At 41.4% G+C, this 23,462-nt stretch overlaps 2 protein-coding genes across 8 annotated transcripts in view; one reads left to right on the top strand and one right to left on the bottom strand.

The window, feature by feature from the left end:
• The window catches only part of HECTD4 (HECT domain E3 ubiquitin protein ligase 4), a 171,890-nt gene that overhangs the window by 100,739 nt on the left and 47,689 nt on the right, over positions 1 to 23,462 (bottom strand). For all 7 annotated transcript variants that reach the window (XM_043968519.1, XM_043968533.1, XM_043968548.1 and 4 more), the window contains exons 3-8: positions 18,135 to 18,224; positions 17,709 to 17,839; positions 14,772 to 14,880; positions 13,634 to 13,772; positions 5,601 to 5,771; positions 3,121 to 3,313 (exon numbers count right to left, since the gene is read on the bottom strand). In XM_043968519.1, coding sequence (XP_043824454.1) covers positions 3,121 to 3,313; positions 5,601 to 5,771; positions 13,634 to 13,772; positions 14,772 to 14,880; positions 17,709 to 17,839; positions 18,135 to 18,224 — 833 coding nt within the window. The remainder of the gene's footprint in view (positions 1 to 3,120; positions 3,314 to 5,600; positions 5,772 to 13,633; positions 13,773 to 14,771; positions 14,881 to 17,708; positions 17,840 to 18,134; positions 18,225 to 23,462) is intronic.
• LOC122736629 (ATP synthase subunit alpha, mitochondrial-like) lies at positions 6,456 to 8,102 on the top strand. The gene has a single exon (XM_043978970.1). It carries the CDS (start codon positions 6,456 to 6,458, stop codon positions 8,100 to 8,102), a length of 1,647 nt encoding a protein of 548 aa, XP_043834905.1.

Genomic DNA, 23,462 nt, shown 5'->3' with positions numbered 1-23,462 from the left:
TCACAATCTTCACAACGTGAAGGCCCAGAAACCACCTCTGCTAGAAAATGCTCAATGCACCAAATGGAAAGACAATGATAAAAGGTAGCACCTTTGTCAAATATAAAATCATGTGTAAAACATGATGAGCAGAACCACCTCACAAAATGGCAAAGGGCTGAAGAGACAAAGAGAAATATGTACAAAGCTTGGTATAAGATGCAATGCAGCAGGATCATCCCAAGAGTATGTACAGACAAATCTGGAATATAGGGAAGGAAAAGAAATGCATCTGTCAGTATTTTTATAATCCACTTTTTATCAAGGATGACAATGGAAATCAGATGATCTAGCCTTCCCAGAAATAGGAAGGTCTGATATTTTTAGGTCTCTTTCCTTTCCCTGCTCAATAAAGTCAGAAGTGGTATGAAATCCAAAGATCCCAGAGGTAGAAGAGATGGCTCAGAAGCCATCTAACCAAACCTATCCCTTCAGTAATCCCGTCTATAGAAGCCTGACAAGTAGTCATCAAGGCTCCTATTGAAAACATCCAGGAAGTACAGAAGAACCCACCACCTCCTAGGGTGGGTTCATTCCAATTCTGGCCACTTCTAACTATTAAGAAGTATCCTCTTATGTCAAGTCAAAAGCTTCCTCTATGTAGCTTCTACCCATTTGTCTTAGTTTTACCCTCAGAAGCCAAGAAGAACAAATCAATCCTGCTTTCCCATGACAGTCCTCCTGTCAAAAACATGAAGGCAGTTATCATAACCTTGTCACACAGGGAGCTGGGAAGATCAAATGAACTAATATTTGTCAAGAGCTTTGGAAATATTAACCACTTTATAAATTCCACCTATTATTATTAGCTATTATCATCTTCATATTAAATGTTCCAATTCCTTCAACCAACTTTCAGTTTTCTTTTTTTGTTTGTTTGTTTTTTTGTTTTGTTTTGGTTTTTGCAGGGCAATGGGGGTTAAGTGACTTGCCCAGGGTCACACAGCTAGTAAGTGTCAAGTGTCTGAGGCTGGATTTGAACTCAGGTCCTCCGGAATCCAGGGCTGGTGCTTTATCCACTGCGCCACCTAGCTGCCCCCAACTTTCAGTTCTCTCTCTCTCTTTTTTTTTTAGTGAGTCAATTGGGGTTAAGTGACTTGCCCAGGGTCACACAGCTAGTAAGTGTCAAGTGTCTGAGGCCGGATTTGAACTCAGGTCCCCCTGACTCCAAGGCCGGTGCTCTATCCACTGTGCCACCTAGCTGCCCCCAACTTTCAGTTCTCTTAACCAGAGAGATGATTCTGTTCAATGATCTTCTGGTTACCAACATCAACCAAGGCGTAAAACCAGGAGATAAATGTTCAACAAAGGTTAAGTATACCATAGTTATGGATAATATCTGGAAGAAAATGCAAAAGAAAGCAAGATTCCCTTTAAGATGGTGAGGTAGTCCAGATGTTCATTGTGCTGGCTACATCAACTCCACTGGGTGTTACAGGTCTTCCTCAATGAGATCTGTAACCACAGAAAATATACAGGCCTCACATCTCTAGAGGAAAAAGCAAATGGATGAAGAATGTCCATTGTCCACGTTGTAACAAGTTGGGTAGATAGCCCATTGAGCCATTCCATCGGCACATCTGTCTTGGACAGTGAACCGGATCCGGAATTTAAATGGAATAAAAGAGTGGGATGGATTGCACTTGGAAAATCATACGTGTTTCTGATAGTCCCAAGCTCTTCCCTGATACTTTCTTACCAATCTCAATGAGGCTTTCTCACCAATTATGGGATATTACAATTCTGGAAGAATCAAAATTACAAAGTTTAACGTGGAGGGGCAACAAAGTTCTGGTCAACAGTATCACATTCAACCAGTTGATCAACAAGCATATATCAAGCACCTAGCAGGCCAGGTACTTTCCTAGGAGCTAAAGAAACAAAATACAAGTGAAATAGTCAATGTTATGCAAAGACAAGCACACTATTGTACTAATGGTAGGGCCTGGAATTGGTCTCTCTTTTGCAGAACAACTCAAATGTCCACACCTTCTGACTATGAGATAAGCCCCATATTTTTGTTGTCGTTCAGTTGTTTTCAGTCCTGTCCAACTCTTTGTGTCCCCGTTTGGGGTTTTTATGACAAAGATATTGGGGTTGTTTGCCATTTCCTTCTTCAGCTCATTTTACTGATGAGGAAACCGAGACAAAGAGGATCACACAGCTAGCAAGGCAAGATTTTAACTTGGGAAGATGAGTCTATGCACTACGATGCTACCCAGTGGCCCCAAGTCCCATGTACGCCACACCAATTATAGGTCTACAGAAGTCTTTTGTAGTAGGAAAGAACTAGAAACAAAGGAGAATCCCAGTGCTTGAAGATTGTCATAACAGACTACCTGTGCTATAAAAAATGACAACTACAATGAATACACATGACAACAACAATGTAAGTCAAGGACCAATAACAACAAAACACCCCAAACCACACACTGCACAATCCTTATGCCCAAGCTCAGCCCCCAAGAGCAGGAAGGAGAAGGGTGCCTCCCCGCCTTCTCAGCACAAGATGAGGTCAGACCTTTTCAGTCTGTTGGTTAGTTCTTCTAGATTGTTTTTTCTTGGGCCCAGTGACGCCGGCCTCCTCACAGCTCCTCCCCTGAGACCCTCTATCTCCCTCCCAATCCCCATCTCCAGGCTTCCCTGGCCTCCATAAAGTTTCTGCCAGTCTCCTGTTCTGACAGTCCTCCTCAACCTCAGTGGCCAATCGAGCCTGTCTCTATCTTGTTCATACATAGTCATCTCCATGTTGTCTCCCCCACTAAACTGGGAGCTCCTCCACAGCGGGGACATTTTCTTGCCTTTCTTTACATCCCTAGCATTCACTACAGTGCCTGGCACAAAGCAGGAACTTAATAAATGCTTGCAGATGGAGTGGTCCTGGGGAAGGGGGGAAGGGAGGGAACATACAGGAAATGTAAAAACAAAAGCCGTCAACAAAACTTTCTAAAGAGTAGCTTACATTCTCCTGGAAGCTGGTTTAGGTTTTTAAGCTACCAGAGCACGTATCTGAATGGAGACTGACGGAATCAGACCAAGCGCATCATGTGGATAAGCCGAAGTGTGAAATGAACATCATACCTGCTTGGTCCTCCTTCAGGGTATTGGAGATGCTAGAGCCAGTTAGGGCTGCCAGGGTTGCTGACGGAGAGGCTCTATACCGTGAAAGCCTACTCAGGAGCATCTCGTTAATGCTCTTGGCGGACTCACCCTCCTTCCTCATTAGGATGATGCGCTCCTGGAGAGGACTGGCGACATACAGCCCATTTTCAACCTATTTGAAAGAAGAATAACATTTGCAACACATCTCTTTTTATCAAGGTACTCTCTTCCACTTCAGAACTGCAGTGTACTCTGGTTGCCAACAAAGCAGTTACTTCTAAACATGAGACTTGAAAGGCTTAAATAGGGCTCTTGGGGGGGGGGGGCAGGAAGCTGGCAATGAGGGTTAAGTGCCTGAGGCTAGATTTGAACTCAAGTCCTCCTGAATCCAGGGCCAGTGCTTTATCCACTGAGCCACCTAGCTGCTAAATAGTGCTTACAAAAAAACATCATGTAAAACCTAAGGGCTCAATAGAAACTTTTAAGAATAAAAGAAGAGAAACATGATACAAAACACTGAAAATTCTCTTTTTGTTCTTGGATATAAAGTGACTCCAGATTACACATTTAGTAAGTAAAGATCAATCAGTTCTACTGGAAAACTTGATAAAATTTTATGCACAAGTGTTTATAAGCAGTGCCTTCTAATTAAAATAATCTCATCCCAGGAAGAGCAACTGAAAGGTTTCCAAGATAAACAACAGAATAAAGTGCAGCAAGGTATGGAATACATATGCTTATATGGCTTGGTAGGGAAACTGATTATAGAAATACTGCCTCCTCAGCCCGAGATGGGCACATGTTTTTGAATGAAGGCTGTTCCCTTCAACTTCTGGAGCACCTTCGAGGATATATATGAAACAGGAGAAAGGACAGAAAGTCCTATGGTTGGGTACCCTGATTAGCCAGCATGATTGGACAAATAAAATCTGGCAATCAATAGGGCAGAGTTTTCACAATGAGACAGATCACCCTCATATCCACCTATCCATCCCTCCATTGACTCAGACTTAAGCATATACAAAAAATAAAAGGACATCTTGGAGGCAAAAAGACCTGGGTGTAAGCCCTGTCTCTGACATATACTGGCCATATACATACATTGTAGACAAATCATTTAACTTCCCAGTGCCCCAAGCAACTATCAAGAACAAGTTACATAATAGAGGCAAAACTAGCCTGACGGAGGGAGCTTCTGCACTAACAGTTCCCCACACAGAGATCCAGAACTAGGACACATACAGACCCACCTAAGCATTACTACTTCCAGGATCAACTATTAACTCTTCTGTTTGGCTGTTAAAGCCTTTTGTAACCTGCCCCGCTCTGTCCTGGGCTCCAGGCTTCTTCTACCTTGCTTACTCCCCTCCACATACTCTGCAATCCCCGGAAACTGGCCTCCTTGCTTCTGTTCCTCACACATTCCATCTCCTGGCTCCTGGCATTTTCATTGGTTGTCCTCATGTTTGGAACTGTCTTCCTCCTTATTTCTGCCTCCCAGCTTGCTCCAGATCTCAGCTGATGTACCACTTTCTAACCTAAGTGACTCCCCTGAATTGATTCCCAATTTATCCCATATGGATCTTGTTTATACACAGCTGTTTGCACGTGATTAGACTGTGAGCTCCTTGGGAGCAGAATCTGGCTGGTTTTTGCCTTTCTTTGTACCGCAGTGTTTAGCACAATGCCTGACACATGGCAGTGTGGTGATGTAAATGTTCAATAGACACAGTTTCTGGGTAATTTAATCACAGCACAGTATTAATAAAAGGATGGTCATTAAGCCATCCCTCTCAGACCAAAGACCCCTAATGGAGGTGGGCTCACAGTTTATATGCCCTTTGAAGAGTAGGTGTCCTGAGGAATGCCAAACAACCTTGATTAGTTAAATCAATGGGAGGTAGGCTATATTAAAATGAGGGTTTGGGGACATGTGACATAGATCACCCAAATCTTAGTCAAAGAGACATCAATTTCTATATCACCTGCCTGACAAATAGTAGGATGCACATTTTCCCACACCTATCTGAGCAAACACAATGAGCAGGAATACACTCAGGAGCCCAAACTTAGAATTTTTTTTACTGTCTTTTTAGATCTTGGCCTGAGTAAATCTTTAAGGGAGATTTCCCACACTGGTTGGTTTCTGGATGAGGAAGCAGAAAAGGAGAAAAATTTTGGTCCTGATTCAATAGTTACTAAGTATATGAGAAAAATAATTAATTTCTCACAGCAGGTGCTTCATAAATGCTGGCTGTCGGGCCCCACCCCACCCCACCCCACCACTGCCCTATGACACAATGGTGAAAATCCAAACTTTGGCTCATGGTAGCTGCATTAGAAAGATTCAGGAAAAGCAATCATACCTCACACTTTTTACAGTCTTAAAACATTTATGCTACCAAACTGAAATCGAATACCAGTGGAGAATTCTTTACAACGGGAAAGGTTAAACTTACCAAGAGTTCAAAAATGTCCATAAAAACAGAATGCCCTTTCGGTGTTTTTTCATTTAAACTTGCAGGAGACCAGATCCAATAGAAGTAAGTACCATCTGAAGAAAGATGCACAGTGCTCATGGTGCTGCCAATAGGAAAATGGTTTGCTGGCATTGGCACAATCTGACACACCTAGAGTACAGAAGGAAAAAAGAGGTCAAGGTAGCAGAAAGGCAAATTTAGACTTAATGTAAAGAAAAGTTGCCTAATGACGAGACCCTCACAAAAGCTGAGGGGTCTGCCAAGGCCTGGATGGCCTTGAGTTGGGTAGGGGGTAGGGGGCACTCCCTTTCAGGGAGAGGTTGCACCAGAGAGCTGCTGAACTTCCTTCCCACTCTAATTCTGTGATCCTGTGACAGAAGGAAATTGAATTCAACACTGTTCTCTCTGCCTAGTACAATGACCTTTGGACTAGGAAGAACAGACAAAAATGGGTGACATAGAGTTTAAACCAAACATAAAGGAGGAGACACTAAGGAAACATCTCCTTTCCCTAAATGAGTTCAAGTCACATGATCTGTCTGAACCTCATCCCTTGATACTGGAAGAAATGGCAGATGGTGAATATTAAGCTGCCATCCAGAATCTCTGACAAGATTGTTTCAAGACTGTGGGGAACAGGAAAGATATTTCAGGTCTGGAGAGAGGAACATATTCCTCTAGAGTCAAGGACTATGGGCTAGTGAGCTAAAGTTCAATTGTTGACAGAATTCTAGAATGTACTCTTAAAGGGATGGTCTGTAAGCATTTAGAAATTCAAGTACAGTCAACCCAGGGGCAGGAGCTCTAGATGAATGTTGATAAGGAGCTGCAAAGATGCTCTCCATAAGGGTAGCTACGGGCCTGGCCCATGCCTTCCTCCACCAAGCCAGGCTAGTCTCCAGAAATGCCCTGGGGGCAGCCTTTCTTGCTCAGAAGAACATCCATACCTCTAAGGGAGGCACTTCCAAGCTACTTTCTATCTTTGAATCACAACTTCTGGAAACTGAAACCTCTGTTGACTTTCAAGAGTCTGGGCGTGTCATGACTATTGGTGATGGTATTGCCCGTGTATATGGGCTAAGGAATGTTCAAGCCGAAGAAATGGTGGAATTTTCTTCAGGCCTAAAAGGTATGTCCCTCAACCTGGAACCTGACAATGTTGGTATTGTTGTATTTGGAAATGATAAACTCATTAAGGAAGGAGATGCTGTGAAGAGGACAGGAGCCATTGTAGATGTTCCAGTTGGTGAGGAGTTGTTGGGTCGTGTTGTAGATGCTCTGGGCAATCCCATTGATGGAAAGGGTCCAACTAAAGCCAACAAACGTAGAAGAGTTGGTGTGAAAGCTCCTGGAATAATTCCCAGAATCTCTGTATCTGAGCCTATGCAAACTGGCATTAAGGCTGTAGACAGTTTGGTACCAATTGGCCGTGGTCAGCGGGAGCTGATTATTGGCGATAGACAGACTGGCAAAACATCGATTGCTATTGCAACAATCATTAACCAGAAACGTTTTAATGATGGAACTGATGAAAATAAGAAGTTATATTGTATCTATGTTGCTATTGGTCAAAAAAGATCCACTGTTGCCCAACTGGTGAAGAGACTTTCAGATGCAGGTGCCATGAAGTACACCATTGTGGTTTCAGCCACTGCTTCTGATGCTGCCCCACTTCAGTACCTGGCTCCTTATGCGGGCTGCTCAATGGGAGAATATTTCCGGGATAATGGTAAACATGCTCTAATAATCTATGATGACTTATCCAAGCAGGCAGTTGCCTACCGCCAGATGTCTCTGCTGCTCCGTCGCCCACCCGGTCGTGAAGCTTACCCCGGTGATGTCTTCTACCTACACTCCCGTTTGTTAGAGAGATCAGCCAAAATGAACAGCACTTTTGGTGGTGGCTCCTTAACTGCCTTACCAGTCATTGAAACCCAAGCTGGGGACGTATCTGCTTACATTCCGACCAATGTCATCTCTATCACTGACGGACAGATCTTTTTGGAAACAGAATTGTTCTACAAAGGTATCCGGCCTGCCATTAATGTTGGTCTGTCTGTGTCCCGTGTTGGGTCTGCTGCTCAAACTAAGGCCATGAAGCAGGTAGCAAGTACAATGAAGCTAGAGCTGGCTCAGTACCGTGAAGTGGCTGCTTTTGCTCAGTTTGGGACTGACCTAGACCCTGCCACTCAACAACTGCTGAATCGTGGGATACGTCTAACTGAGTTGCTAAAACAAGGCCAATATGCTCCCATGGCGATTGAAGAACAGGTGGCGGTCATCTATGCTGGGGTAAGAGGGTATCTCGACAAAATGGATCCCAGTAAAATCACCAAGTTTGAGCGTACTTTTTTAGCTCATGTCATCAAGAAACACCAGCCCCTCTTGACTAACATCAAGAAGGATGGAATGATCTCCGAAGAGTCAGAAAAAAATTTGAAAAATGTTGTCAAAAACTTCTTGGCTGAATTTACAGATTAAACTCCCAAAGATGTGTACAACAAGCCAATTTGGGTCTCTCAATGCTTCTTCTACTGATTCAAGCCTGTTCAATACAGGACTTTGATGACGCACTCACACACCCGACATAGAAATCCAATGTGCAGGTGATTTTCTAGAAATCAGAGAATTCTGAACATCAGGTTTGCCTCCTTTTTGACATGGTTATAAAATCGGTTGATCAGGGGAGGACCACGAACAAGGCGCACCTAGATTGTTAGCCAATGTTTGACCAAACGCTTCATGCTATGCTTGTTGACAAGAGAGAGATATGGACTAGAAAAGAGTGCAGTGACACTGGTCTAAAGGCTGGAAGAACACCCAGATCTAGGGGATCATCCAAATGGGTTGATAGAAGCTTGGAGAGAGGTCTACAGGGACTGGTTTTTGGATCTGTGCTCTTCGACATTTTTATCAGTGATCTGAAAACACAAATGGCATGTGTATTGAGTGCACAGGCAAATCAACAAGTATTTATTTAGCCTGTCCTGTGTCAAGACTGGTAATTTTTTTGTTTTTTAAGCAAGGCAATTGGGGTTAAGTGACTTGCCCAGGGTCACACAGCTAGTAAGTGTCTGAGGCCAGATTTGAACTCAGGTCCTCCTGACTCCAGGGCCAGTGCTCTATCCACTGTGCCACCTAGCTGCCCCAAGACTGGGAATTTTTAAAAAAGGAAGCAATCACTTTCCTCAAGGAGCATATTCTATTGGAGTTGAATGAATGATGAGATGACGCTAGGAGAACAGCTCGTCTACGGTATAATTGACAGGCAAACTTCAAAAGGATCGTGACAACTAGAAAAAGGGGGCTGTGTCTATGAGATTAAATTGAACAGGGACAAATACAAAGTCTTTCACTTGGATTAAAAAAAGTGGGAGGGGCACTGCTCCATAAAACTTTGTGTAGAAAATAGGAAGGCTTTAATGGCCTGCAAGCTCATTGTGAATCGATGCTGTGATAAGTGAAGATGAAGAGTACCTGAGACAGATGATTAGACTAGGGCAGGAACTGGAGACTAGGACATATGACATCCAGGTGAAAGAATTTAGGGTGTGTTGCTTAGAAAAAAGAACACATAGGAAGGACAAATTGGCTGTCTTCAAGTAAGAGAACAACTGCGCATGGAAGACAGATTAGATTTGTCCTGGCTAGCCCCAGAGGAGGACAGAATGAGGAGTAATGTGTAGAAGGTATAGTCAGACAAATTTAATCTCAAATTATATTTAATATAATGAGGTAATCTCCCAACAATTAAGAATTGTTCAAAAGTAGAATGGGCTGGGGGCAGCTAGTTGGTGCAGTGGATAAAGCACTGGCCCTGGATTCAGGAGGACCTGAGTTCAAATCCGGCCTCAGACACTTGACACTTACTAGCTGTGTGACCCTGGGCAAGTCACTTAACCCTCATTGCCCTGCCCAAAAAAAGTAGAATAGGCTACGTTGGGGGAAAAGTTGGTTCTACCACTGGGAAGTCTTCCTATTGAGGCTAAATAACCACTTGTTGGGGATATTATATTCTTGGACTGGATTTCTGCTTAGGCTTAAGTTAAATAGCTAAATCCTGTGAAGCCACTGAAGGAAATTACGAAAAAGCCATCAGAAAGAGAGAAGAACCAGGAAAGAGCAGAATCATGGAAGCCAAGGGAAGAGATAAAAACAAAAAGTAGAGGGTATTCAGTAGTGTCCAATATTATAAAAAGGTCAAGGAGTATAAGGCCGGAGAAAGCACCAATGCATTTACCAATTAAGAGGTTGCTGAAGAACTTGAGAGATCAGATTACAGTACACTGGGGAGGGGCGGATGTAAAGAAGTAGAAACTGCAAAGACAGACTACTCTTTCTAGAAGTTTAGCAGTGAAAGGGAAGAGAAAGATTCAATAATCTCTGGGGGATGGGGAGGTAATCAGAACAAAGGGAAGGTTTGTTTAGCATAGGAAAACCCCAGAATATCTCTTTAAGTAAAGGAGGAGGAGCCAGAAGAGAAGAGACAAAACATGGTTGAGAGAAGGAATGACAGATACTCAAAGTTGCAGGGTCCAAAGTCAAAGGACGAGCTGGGAAAAGTGGACAGTGAAAGTAAGGAGGAGAAGATGGGTAAAGACAGAAACAGGTCGTGAGGTATGGATGAGGAGAGAGGAAGTTGTGGATGGCCTCAATCAATCCAGTGAAGTAGGAAGTGAGGTCTCTAACTCTTAGTGAGGAACTAGGCACTGAAGAAGAAAAAGTAAGTTTGGCACAGTTGTTTTGAGGGATGTCACAATTTACGTAACTAAACTAATTCACAAAATTGCTCTCAATGCATTTGTGTATTCGGGAACCTCTTAACTCTACTTCACTGAATGATTACAGAAACTCTATGGCTCTAAAATGGTAGGAATTAATAAATGCTTATTGACTGACTCAGATGTCAAGACACAGCTACAAATACCAGATTTGCATGTTCCAAGAATGCTTTGCATTTTTTTTAAACTTGGAGCTTTCAGAGGTGTTTCTAATAACTATAATTAATAATAATGGGGGCAGCTAGGTGGCATGGTGGATAAAGCACCGGCCCTGGATTCAGTTCCAATCTGGCCTCAGACACTTGACACTTACTAGCTGTGTGACCCTGGCCAAGTCACTTAACCCTCACTGCCCCACCAAAAAAAAAAAATAACAATAATAATGAATATAATATAAAAGTAAATCTCGCCAAGCAGCTTTTGTTCTCAGAAATAAAATGAAGATGGTCTTTCTAGCAGCAGCAATGGGATAAAGCTGGTAAAGCCAGTAAAAGAGCATCATTTGAGAATCTCAGGTAAATCTGATGATCTATCAAATTTAGAGGAAGCTAACTTTTCCTTTAAGTGTCAATTAAGGGTCAGGTAGGTGTCACAGTAGATAAAGCACTGTCCCTGGATTCAGGAAGACCTGAGTTCAAATCTGGCCTTAGACACTTGACACTTACTAGCTGTGTGACCCTGGGCAAGTCATTGCCCCACCAAAAGAAAAAAAAAGAAGTGTCAATTAAGAACATAAGGAATCATTTACAGGAACTTCTCCCATTTTCAGAATCTGATCAACAAAAAAATTGGCAGGGGGGGGGAGGGGGAATGAGGGTTAAGTGACTTGCCCAGGGTCACACAGATAGTAAGTGTCAAGTGTCTGGGGCCGGATTTGAACTCAGGTCCTCCTGAATCCAAGGCAGGTGCTCTATCCACTGTGCCACCTAGCTGCCCCTCCCTTTATTCTTTAAAGAAGAGAACAAAGAGGGCATTCCTCATAAACACTTACAATGCAGATTGATTATTCTGTCTTCCATAAGGCATGGGGATAGTGAATCTCCAGATTCAGGAGGGAAATTAGTGCTACCAAGACACTCAGAATAAAGACAATTGGTCAGTTTGACTGAAGAATACTGGAAACAGATGAAACATCAAATTCAGTTCCAGCAGTTTGAGGTCATGTGTGGTTAGCAATGACAAAATCTACTTTTGGTCAGAGCTTCATATTAATGCTCTTTTGTCCCACAAAGATAGCTTACAATAACAGAATTGTTAAATGACTTCGATTCCAAAGTACAGATAATGAAATATGTCCCTCAGTTAACTTTCCCATCTTAATTTTTAAATTATATTCATTAAAAAGAAAAGGAAGATGGTTGTTGGTTTTATCAATTAATAGGGCCAAGGACTTTTGTATTTTTGGTGCAATAATTATGGAAAGCAGTCTGTTGGTCCATCAATAAGCACTTAACCATTAAGCATCTACTATGTGACAGACACTGTGCTAAGTTCTGGACATAAAAGTAAGGCAAAAACAGTCCCTGTCCTAGAAGATTACATCATGGTGGGAGAGACAACATGTAAATAGCTGGGAACATACAAGATAAAAAGAGGAAATAGAAGGCAATATGAGATAGCTGGAAGGACTGGGAAAGGCCTTCTGAAGAGGGTGGGGCTTGAGATGAGTCTTGAAAGAAGTCAAGAAAACCAGGAAGTAGAGGTGAGGACTGAGGGAGAGCCACCGCAGAGGCCCAGAGAGGAGATGGGATATTGTGTTCAAGGAAGTTCATAGGCCAGGAGGGCTGGAGGGAAGCAGTGTCAGAAAGGCCAAATAGAGAACTTGCTATGTGATGTGGGAGGGACAAGATAGTCAATGGGGGGAAGTATGTGTGTGGATGAGGATGGGGGAGAGTGATATGGTCAGAGCCGCACTTGAGGAAAACCACTTTGGCAGCTGAGAGGAAGAGATGGGAGGCAGGGAAACCAGTCAGAAGGCTATTGTGATAATCCAGGCAAGAGCTAACGATTAGGGTTGACTACAGTTGTAGCTATGTAAGTGGAGAGGGGTAGATGTATACAGGAAGTATTGTGAAGGTAGACACAAGATCTAGCAAAGGACTGGATAAATGGGGGGATAAGAATGAAGAGACAGGATGACACTAAAGTTGTGTAGCTGGGTGACTGGGAATAGTGGTGCCCTAAAAAAGTAACAGGAAAGTTTGCAAAAGGCAAGGTTTTAGGGGAATAATGAGCTGTTTTGGAAATGTTGAGTTTGACATGCTTGTGGGGTATCTAATTTGAAATGTCCAAGAGGCAGTTCGGGATGCATGACTACAGGTCAGGAGAGACTAGGGCTGTATATAGAGCTCTGGGAATCAGCAGCATAGAAATAAGGGCGTGGGGAACTGATGAGCCATGGGAGCTGATGAGATCATTAAGTGAGGGAGTATAAAGAGAGAAGGCGGCTTAGGACAAAGCCTTTGGGGATATCCATGATTTTGGCGGGGAAGAGAGAGAGGGGGGAGCAGGGAAGAAAAAGCAAAGGAGAAATAGAAAAGGCGATTAGATAGGTAAGAGGAAAACTAGGAGAGAGCAGCATCATGAAAAACTATGAGACAGTGTAGCTCAGAGAAGAAGGCAATAGGTCAATAAGGTCAAAGGAGGCAAAGAGATCAAGAAGGATGAGGAATGAGACTGAAAAAAGGCCATTAGATTTGGCAATTAAGAGCTCACTGAATAACTTTGAAGAGGACAGTTTCAGATTAGAATGATAAAACAAAATATTCTTTGATTCAATAATCCTATTACTGGGAATAAACCTTATGGATGTTATTAAAAGTGGGGGAGCTTATATGTACAGAGATATTTACACCTGTAATATCTATAATGGGAAACTACTTAAACGTCCAGTGGTTAGGGACTGGCTAAACAAACTAGCACATTAATGCAATACAAAACTATGCTGTCCTTAAAAGCAACAAGCATTACAATTACAGAGAAATATAGAAAGTCATATGAAATAACAGGGAGCAATGAAATAAAAACTAGAAAAGTAACCAAAATGAACTGGGCAAAGAGATGAAAAGGAAATACAAAGGAAGAAAATGAGAAGTTATTTGTATGTTACGAGAGGTTTTTATTTGAATATATGTTCAATTCATATTCTTTATAATGAGAACTTATATTCGTAATAACTTTTTAAAAACATCCCCCAAGAAACTATTATTTCATTCCATTATTTTATTTTACCTGAAGAGTATTCTGGTCAATGACCTGGAAAAGGGAATGAGGTTTGTTATCAAAAGAGACAGGCCGATGAAGAAGACTGCCATTGCCGAAAGCAACCCATCCTGGCTCCAGTTCCTCATTCCGACAATACACAAAACCTCTGTAAGAGAACAGGGCACAAGTGTTTAATAGGTTATTGTGATCTGAAAAAAAAATTATCAAAGACAAGTAATATTTCTGACTTACTAATAATAGTATTCTTAGAGTAGACAGAACCTCTGAGGTAAAGAGAAATAAATAAAATTCTCTTTTTTTTTACTGACAATTTATATAGCATACAAAAATTCTGCACAATTGATAACAGAAGAAAAAATATCTTTTTGTTTTGTTTTGTTTTTTTGGTGAGGCAATTGGCATTAAGTGACTTGCCCAGGGTCACAGAGCTAGTAAGTGTCAAGTATCTGAGGCCAGATTTGAACTCCCTGACTCCAGGGCTGGTGCTCTATGAAAAAAATATCTTTAAAAAACCAGAGGAAATTAGTAATAGAATCTCACTTTTTATTTCCATTGCAGAGATTAAAATTTATAGACTCTCTTAACAGAGAAACACTATTTGTTCAATCTCCAAGCTAAGTATATGTAAATATTTAACCATAAAATGTTTTATTTAGCAACAAAGAAGTTACTAGCATAGTTTCAGAAATACTAAACCTGGGGCAGCTAGATGGCGCAGTCAATAGAGCACCGGCCCTGGAGTCAGGAGTACCTGAGTTCAAATCCGGCCTCGGACACTTGACACTTACTAGCTGTGTGACCCTGGGCAAGTCACTTGACCCCAATTGCCTCACTTTAAAAAAAAAAAAAAAGAAAGAAATACTAAACCTGGAGCAGCTTCTGGCTGGGGCACAAAATTCTGTGGCTTCCACATTAGGTCAAAGTTCAAAATCTATCTTTTAAAAAAAAAACTACTCGAGATAAGGGAAAGATTAAATTAAAAAGAAAATGACAATGAGACAGGTATTATTTGGTTCACAATTTAGAAGGACAATTTTGTTATTAATCTAAAGAAAGTTTCTTCCATACTCAAAATTCCCTTTCAGAGTTTTATTAAAAAGGAAATATTCCAACAAAAACATTTAACAAATTTGACACAACTTACCGTAAAGTACCATGTAATCCAGATCCTAATTTGCTTACTCCTCTACCAACAGAGTTAGTAGTATATAGGTAAAGACCATCTGCTGTAAGGCAGCGCCCCAAGTCAGCATCTGAAATAAATAAACAGATAAATAAATGAATGGATGAATGAATGAATGAATAAATATGTATGTGTGTATGGGTAGATATATAATTATGCATATATCTTCACAGATTTTTTTTTTTAATTTAAGTATCTTAACAGATTGAGATCTTAAATTGTGAACCCCCAAGGACAAAGTCACTGCATGTGAAACATGAGGCCCTGTAGACAGAACTGGAGTTGATGAACCTGGAGAAAGAAAACTCTTGGAAGGGTGACATGAGGTTGGGATGGTTCACCATGACAGCTGTCTTCATGCACTTGAGGGGATATTATGTAGAAATTGAATTAAACTCTCTTTGGCTTGAAGGAAGAGACACGAAAGATGAAAAGAGAAAATTTAGAAGTGAAGAAAACTCCCTTAAAGATCAGAGAGGCCCAAAGCTCAAAGTACTGAGTCCTCCCGTTGCTGGCTTGAGCAGGGGCTGGATGCACCTTTCTGGAGATGGTATAGATAGAATTCCTGACCAAGGGCCAAATCTTGCCACTGCCTGTTTTTGTGCAGCCCATGATGTAAGAAGGTTTTTACCATTTTTAATACTACAAAACTTTATTTCAAAACATTTTTTTTAACCCACTCAGTTCCAGAGCCTACAAAAAAAGGTGGTAGGCAGAGTTTGACCTGCGGGCCATAGTCTGCCAATACTTCAGGTGTGTTCTGACCCAAGCCCCAAAATTGTGACCCCCCCCTTTTTTGGTCATACTGTCAGTACACATAAAACTTGCGATTAACAAAACACCCCAGGATTTCCCCACATAAAACCCTGCCAAGCCTGGGCAACTGCATGGTACCTAAGCTCATTCAGTGAGTTTATCTCAGTTTAGTGTCACCTTGCCAGTCTGGGCCCAAGTTAAGGTGACTGATTTGGCCAGGTGTGTTACACTGGTAAGCTCCCTTCCAGTTTGGGTGGCATCCCTAATATGTCTCCATCCACTTCATACATAAAAGATGCTAAGCAGGACAGGGTCAAGGACACAGCCTCATGGAGGTCCACTGAAGACCAAGCCAACCGTCACCACTCTTTGGACCAAAAGTGCAGATTTCCCCATCGCAATGTCATTCAGCTTCTTATTTCCCCGCACTGTCCACAAGGGCACCAAAACTTTTTGAAAAAGAAATTAAAATGCCAGGCAAATGTAGAGCCAGTTTAGGAGCTTTGTGGTTGTTGCTGCTGTTTAATTCCAGCCCATAATCTCACCAGCAGAGGGAACTTCTGATAGGGAAATTCCCTCCATTGATGGAGGCCAAAGGTAACTTATCTGTGACTTCAGGCTCTAGAGAGCGCAAGGGACCTGCCCGTGCTCACCCAGTCAGCACATGTCAGCAGTAGCACTGACACCCTGATCTTCAGTTTCCCTACACTACAAGAAGACAGTAATGGTCAACTCCTCTAATTAATTTCATATGAATGTTGAGGAAGACCATTTGATGTGCCAGATAAAGAGAACTGAGCTTGGACTGAGAAGATACCCGGGTTCTGGCTCCTGGTCTCACATTTTGGAGGTGTTTGACTCTGAGTAAGTCACTCAGCCTCTCCCAGGCTCTTTCCTTATGTGTAAAATCGTGATAATAATATCGGCACACACAGGTTGGGCAGAGAGTGCTTTCTAAACCTTAGAGAATATGAGCTATCACTATTTTCTATAATGATTTTTAAATGTTAATCAAATATAAGAAGTATGTGATAAGCATGTCTCTTGTGTCTTTTTTCTAAAAATTATGTTGTGTGCTAACCCGTATCTTCTAAGGAATGGCCTTAAATAAAACTATGGCTAAGACTTTAAAGGTTACTTTCATAAACACTCGAGTCACTCTGCCTACTCAATGGAGTACAGAGTCTGGCTGAAGGAAGTCTAGCATCCTATCAGCCCAGTTACTAGCAGGCTACAGACTTACAGAAGATCAGAGCTAAAAGGGATCTCAAAGGCTCTCTTATCCAACTCGAGTCTGAACACAGTCTCCTCGACAACATCCCTGCTAAGGGTTCCTGTGGCCTGGCCTGGAGACCCCTGGGCAGGGGGAGCGCTCCGCCTCCCGAGGCAGCCCACCCCACTTAGGGACAGCTTTCTCGGTTCCTTTCTTCAAGGCCGTGTTTGTCTCTTTCCAAGGTCTGTACATTCAAAGTAATCATTCAAGGACTTCTTTATAGCTATACCCCTTGATACCACAGGAACAATGGAGGAGGGAGGGTAGAAAGAGTTCAAAACCACCCTGAAGATAACTGGGAGAACGCCCAGCTTTGGGCCAAATGAATCCTCCAAAAGTAACTGGGAACTTTCCTCCTAGCATGGAAGAAAGTTTCTTTTGCAACTCTTCAGTGAGATAATTTCAGTTTCTCCATCTAGAAAGTTATGGGGGTGCCTTTCAGCTCAAAGGGTCAATAATTCTGCATTCACAATGGCCAGACCTATCACACTGGGTAACTCAGCAAATGGCACTCCAACTCAGGATGTACAAGAATTTCCCTCCTTCTCTCCTCCCTTTATTGGCTGCCTTTAGGCCCCGGGGGCCTTTCATCATTCACGAAAAAAGGAAACAAGACCTCATGATCTCGTCCTGTGTTGAGCACCTTAGACCACAGTCAAACATCCATGCGTATTTTTTAAGGAATATTTAAAATTTTCAGATATGCCTTGTAACGGTAGAACTGTGTTCTGTTCTCATACACTATCAAGTTTTACATTTTTGACAATAAAAGTAACCAAAATGAAATTATGGGAACCTTGGACACAGCTACATGTAAATCATGCTCACCTTCCCTTGTTTTGATCGACTCTTCCCCCAAACCAAATTACCTTTACTTTCAGCACTGGAACCAGTGTTACCATCTGGTGCTGGTAACATATCTTCATATCCCCAAGAAACCATGTGCTTGCCCCCAAGCAAACAGGATGGTGATCCAGGACCTCCTTCCAAAAGTAGCAACCTGTAAAAGGGGAAAGACATTCAAGTTCTTCATCCCTGTTCTCTGACAAAATAACAACTTAAGGTGTTTGAACAGAAGATTAAGCATTCTCAAATTTGCCCCCAAGTAGTACAGAAAAATTTTCAAAGTAGAATTTGTGATGAACAAAATTTTGACCTAATAAGAATTTGATCATGGTATTTCTTGAAAATATAACTGGACAGTTTTTATTCTTTAATGTTTGTTGCTAAGGGTGGTAAAATCTCCCTTTTAAAGAAGCCTTAAACACATAGGCCATTTTCAAATTGAGGCTCACCTGTAGAGCACGTCAGCTACAGGCAGAGACCCCAGATCCGTCTGTTTCTGTAAGAGATGGACTGTATGTACAAAAGTTTTCAGTGATCCCCTGAAAAAGTAACAGAAATACATCAAAATAGAAGGTGAAATGACTTGTGTAACCACAAAGTTTTAGAACCTATTAAAAGCGGAATAGGTTTCAGCTGTTTTCCCACGTGCTGTTACCTTGCCACTTAGCTGGGTGACTGAATGTCACTTCAACTCTCTGGGTGTCAGTTTACTCCTTGGTAAATGGAGGAAGTTGAATAAACTGGTCTCCAAGGTCTGCTCTGAATTTGTGATCTCATGACACTGAGAATCCGGTGATTTGTCTTCCTAATTGATTCTCTATCTCACTCTCCATAACAATTGTTCCAAACCTTTTGTTTCCTCCTCAAGCTTCCCACATTATCTCCTCTAACCACCCTCTCATCTGTGACCATCACTTCATACTTTACTGAAAAAACCTGAGGCCAGTTGATGAGGGCTCCCTTTTCTCCCCTCTTCCTCATCTCACCAACCCTTGACGTAATCTCCCATTGCTTCCTTACACAAGACTCTAATGAAGAAGTGTCTCTTCCCATTTACCAAAACCAATCCCTCTACATATACCCATGAGCTAGTTCTCCCTCGTTTTCTCCAGCAGACTGTCCCTACTAGTACCGCCTCTGTCTCTAATCTTCAGTTACTTACTAGCTACTGGTTTCTTCCTTGCTACCAACTCATCTAGTCTTTCCTATCTTTAAAATACCATCACTAGAACTCACCATCCTGCCAACCATCGTCCAATATCCCTCTCCTCTCTTCCTCAGCCAAACTATACTCAGTATCTTCATTTCTCCTTTTACTTTATCCTTCACCCTCTACAATTTGGCTTCCAACCTCATCATTCACCTGAAACTTCTTTCTCCAAAAATTCCAATAATATCTTAATTAATAAATCTAATGGCCTTTTCTCACTCCTTATCCTTCTTGACTTCTCTGCAACCTTTGACACACATTCCCAATCACCCTCTTCTCCTAGGCCTCTCCTCTTTTCTGTCTACATTTTCTCACTTGCTCACCTTGTCAGATCCCAAGGAACAGTTCAATGACTCTCTGTATCCAGAAATCTGAGAATCCTATACATAGAGTCCTAGTCTCTCCCCTTACCTTCAGTCACGACTACCTGCCTATTGGACATGTGACGTGGGATACCTTGCAGACATCTCAGACTCAACTCAAAACAAAACTCATTATCTTTCTCCCCCAAACCCAATCCCATTATTGCTGTTGAAGGCATCAACATCCTTCCAGACACCCAGGTCTACAGCCTTGATGTCATTCCCAGGTCCTCTCTCTCACCCCATACATCACAAGAGCCAAGTCTTGTTTTTGTCTCTACAATATCTCTCACATACATCTCCTTCTCTCCATTTGTAGTGCTGTGACCATAGTTCAAGCCCCCAACACCTCTAAATGTAATTACTGTTTGCCTGCCTCAAGTCTCTTCCCACTGCAATCCATCCTCTTCTTCCCCCTACTCCAGTGACCCCCTGTTACCTCTAGCACCAAATATAAACTCTTCTGTTTGTCAATTAAAACTCCACACACCTGGGCCTCATCCTACCTTTTCAGTCTTCTGACACATGACTCCTCTTGGCACACTCTGTGATCCAGCCAATACTGACCTCTTTGCTGTTCTACAGATAGGATGGCTCTGTCTGTGCCTTTGCACTAGCTATCCCCCATGCCTGGCCTGAACACCCCTCTCACCCCAACCTCCTGCCATCCCTGGGCGGCTGTAGTACCACCTTCTGAATAAGTCTCTGCTTACTGCCCACCCCTGTTACTAGCACATTCTCTACCCAAACTCTCTTTTACTCACTTTGTATATATTTTGTACATAATGCCTGCTGAGTATCTTCCTGACTTGAGTTCACTATTACCTGTCAAAATTCTTTGTGTCCCTCATAACACTTTGTGAAGGGAATATGGGATACAAAGTACTTCACAAAGTTAAAAAAAAAAAGCACCATGATTAATATAATGTATCATTACTAAGTGCTAGATGTGACCAGGCCCATTGTCTATCCAGCTTTCTGTTCCTTCTCTTATAGATCATAGCCTCAACAGAGAGATAAAACCTAGGCAGACTTCCTCAATGAACCACATACAAGGTTTCTTTTTCTTTTTTTTTAAATAAGAAATATTTTTATTTATATTTTTGAGTTCCAAATTTTATCCCTCCTTCCCTCTTCCCTCCCGGAGGCAGTAAGCAATCAGATATGGGTTATACATGTGCAATTATGTAAAACATTACCATATTAGTCATTTTGTACAAGAAAACTTGAATAGGGGCAGCTAGGTGGCTCAGTGGATAAAGCACTGGCCCTGGAGTCAGGAGTACCTGAGTTCAAATCTGACCTCAGACACTTAACACTTACTAGCTGTGTGACCCTGGGCAAGTCATTTAACCCCAATTGCCTCACTAAAAAAAAAAAAAGAAAACCTGAATAAAGGAAAAAAATGAAAGAAAGTGAAAAATAGCATGCTTCAGTCAGTGTTCAATCAATATCAGTTCTTTCTTTGGAGGTGGATAATATGTTTCATCATTAGATCTTTGTATTGCCTTGGTTCATTGTACTGCTGAGAATAGTTAAGTCATTCGCAGTTCTTCAACAAATACTGCTGTCTCTGTGTATAGTGTTCTCCTGGTTCTGCTCACTTCACTATACATCAGTTCATACAAGTTTTTCCAGGCTTTCTGAAGTCATCCTGCTTGTCATTTCTCATAGCACAATAATATTCCGTCACATTCATATACCACAGCTTGTTTAGCCATTCCCCAACTGATGGACATTCTTTTGATTTCCAATTCTTAGCCACCACAAAAAGAGCTGCTATAAATATTTTTGTACATATAGGTCTTTTTTCTCTTTTTTGGGGATGTCTTTGGGATATAAACCTAGCAGTGGTATTTCTGGATCAAAGGGTATGCACACTTTGATAACCCTCCTGGCATATTTCCAAATTGCTCTCCAGAATGGTTGGATCTTTTCACAACTCCACCGACAGTGGATTAGCATCCCAGCTTTCCCATATCCCCTCCAACATCCAATCTTTTCCTTTTTTATTATATCTGCCACTCTGGGGGCAGCTAGGTGGCACAGTGGATAGAGCACCAGCCCTGGATTCAGGAGGACCTGACTTCAAATCCGTCCTCAGACACTTAACAATTACTAGCTGTGTGACCCTGGGCAAGTAACTTAACCCCAACTGCCTCATCCAAAAAAAAAAAAGCTGCCACTCTGATAGGTATGAGGTGATACCTCAGAGTTGTTTTGATTTGCATTTTTCTGATCAATAGTGATTTAGAGCATTTTTTCATATGATTATAGATAGCTTTGATTTCTTTGTCTGAAAACTGCCTGTTCATATCCTTTGACTCTTTATCAACTGGGGAATGACTTGTATTTTTATAAATTTGACTCAGTTCTCTATATAATTGAAAAATGAGGCCTTTTTCAGAGATACTTGTTTCAAAAATTCTTTCCCAGTTTTCTACTTCCCTTGTAATCTTGGTTACATTAGTTTTGTTTGTGCAAAAGCTTTTTAATTTTATATAATCAAAATGGTCCATTTTACATTTAATTTTATTCTTAATATCTTCTTTGGTCCTAAACGATTCCCTGCTCTCTTAATTTGCCTATGGTATTATCCTTTATGTGGAAATCATGACGTACATGGTTTCTACAATGGCATATACTCTTAGGGCTTAAAACTAAGCTAGGAGAGTTTGCTCAAGGTGATAAAAATGAAAATAACTGCTGTTCAGATTCTGCTTTAAAAATAATTTGAAGTTCAGCCATTTAAAGGTCAACTTTGAATTTCAAATGGCCAAAGTGACAAAAAATAGGAAGAAGCAATAAGATACTGATATAATCAATAGAAGATTCTTTCAATGAAAATGAGAAATAGAAAAAGAAACTTCAGCTGGGAACATCAGAGTCTTCTAGTAATACCAGCATAGGTCTTGCTTTTAAAAAGTTGCTATACTTTTCATACCCTTTGACCTTTTGATTTCAGACCTTGGGTTTGTATCTTTGTAATCAATAAGGTTAAAAACAGCAAAAAGAGACCATGTATGCAAGATATTTATAGCAGGAATATTTGTTGGAATAGACTATGTATCCCTCGATGAGAAAATGCTGGAGCAAATTATTGATATACAGATGTAGTGGAATATCACTGTACTATAAAGATTATTGAATATAATGAATTCAGAAAAACCCAGGAAGACTTACATGAAGTGATGCAATGTAAAGAATTTCACATCAAAAAAAAATTTTTTTTGAATAGAATTTTATTTTCCAAAATATATGTAAAAACAAAATTTTAACATCAATTTTTTTAAAACTGTGTTCCAACTTCTCTTCCCTCCTCCATTCCTACCCCCACCCACAAGAACTCAAGCAATTCAAAATAAGTTATACATTTTAAACTTTCAAATTTTGCTTTATGAAAATTCTGATACTTTATCTTCAATCACTTTATCAGAGAGCTTTAAGTATAAAGTATATATGCTTTTGTGAGAGTTTCATTTAAGTGTTAAGAACCAACCAAGGGGCAGCTAGGTGGCACAGTGGATAGAGTGCCGGCCCTGGAGTCAGGAGGACCTGAGTTCGAATCCAGCCTCAGACACCTGACACTTATTAGCTGTGTGACCTTGGGCAAGTCACTTAACCCCAAATGCCTCACCAAAAAAACAAAAGGCTATTGCAAGAGTTCAGGTGTAAGGAGATAAGGGCCTTGCCTAGGGTGGTGCCAGGGAGAAGGAGAAAAGGCAAAACAAGAGATAATAGAAAGCTAAATAGATGAGACTTGGCAACTATTTGGATACAGGGCATGAGAGAGAGAGAGCGAGAACGTGCCATGAATATCACCAATGTTTTGAGCACAGGTGACTGAGAGAATGGTCCTGTGCTCTTAACAGTAACAGGGAAGTTAGGAAGAGAGGAGGGTTATGGGGAAAAGAAAGAGTTCAGTTTCTGACATGTTGAGTTTAAGACATCTATCTAACAGACACCCTATTCCAAGATGTTCAACAGGCAATTGGAAATGGGAGACTAAAGGAGAAGTTAAGGTTGGGCAAACAGACTCTACAAACATGTGCACAGAGACAATAATTGAATCCATGGGAGCTGATGATAACACCAAACAAAACAATAAAAGGAGGAGAGAAGAGGAGAGCCTTGGGAAGCATGATCTGCATGAAGATCTAGCCTTTAATGTCACATGTAAGGATCACACAGATAAGAATATTCAA

The sequence above is a fragment of the Dromiciops gliroides genome, chromosome 1, assembly GCF_019393635.1.
Source record: "Dromiciops gliroides isolate mDroGli1 chromosome 1, mDroGli1.pri, whole genome shotgun sequence".
Taxonomy (NCBI): Eukaryota; Metazoa; Chordata; class Mammalia; order Microbiotheria; family Microbiotheriidae; genus Dromiciops; species Dromiciops gliroides.
The sequence above is the reverse complement of the archived record's forward strand: the minus strand, read 5'-3'. Positions and strand labels throughout refer to the sequence as shown.

Excerpts from the sequence above, each read along its gene's own strand:
- LOC122736629 (XM_043978970.1), top strand. The coding sequence starts at position 6,456 with ATGCTCTCCATAAGGGTAGCTACGGGCCTGGCCCATGCCTTCCTCCAC.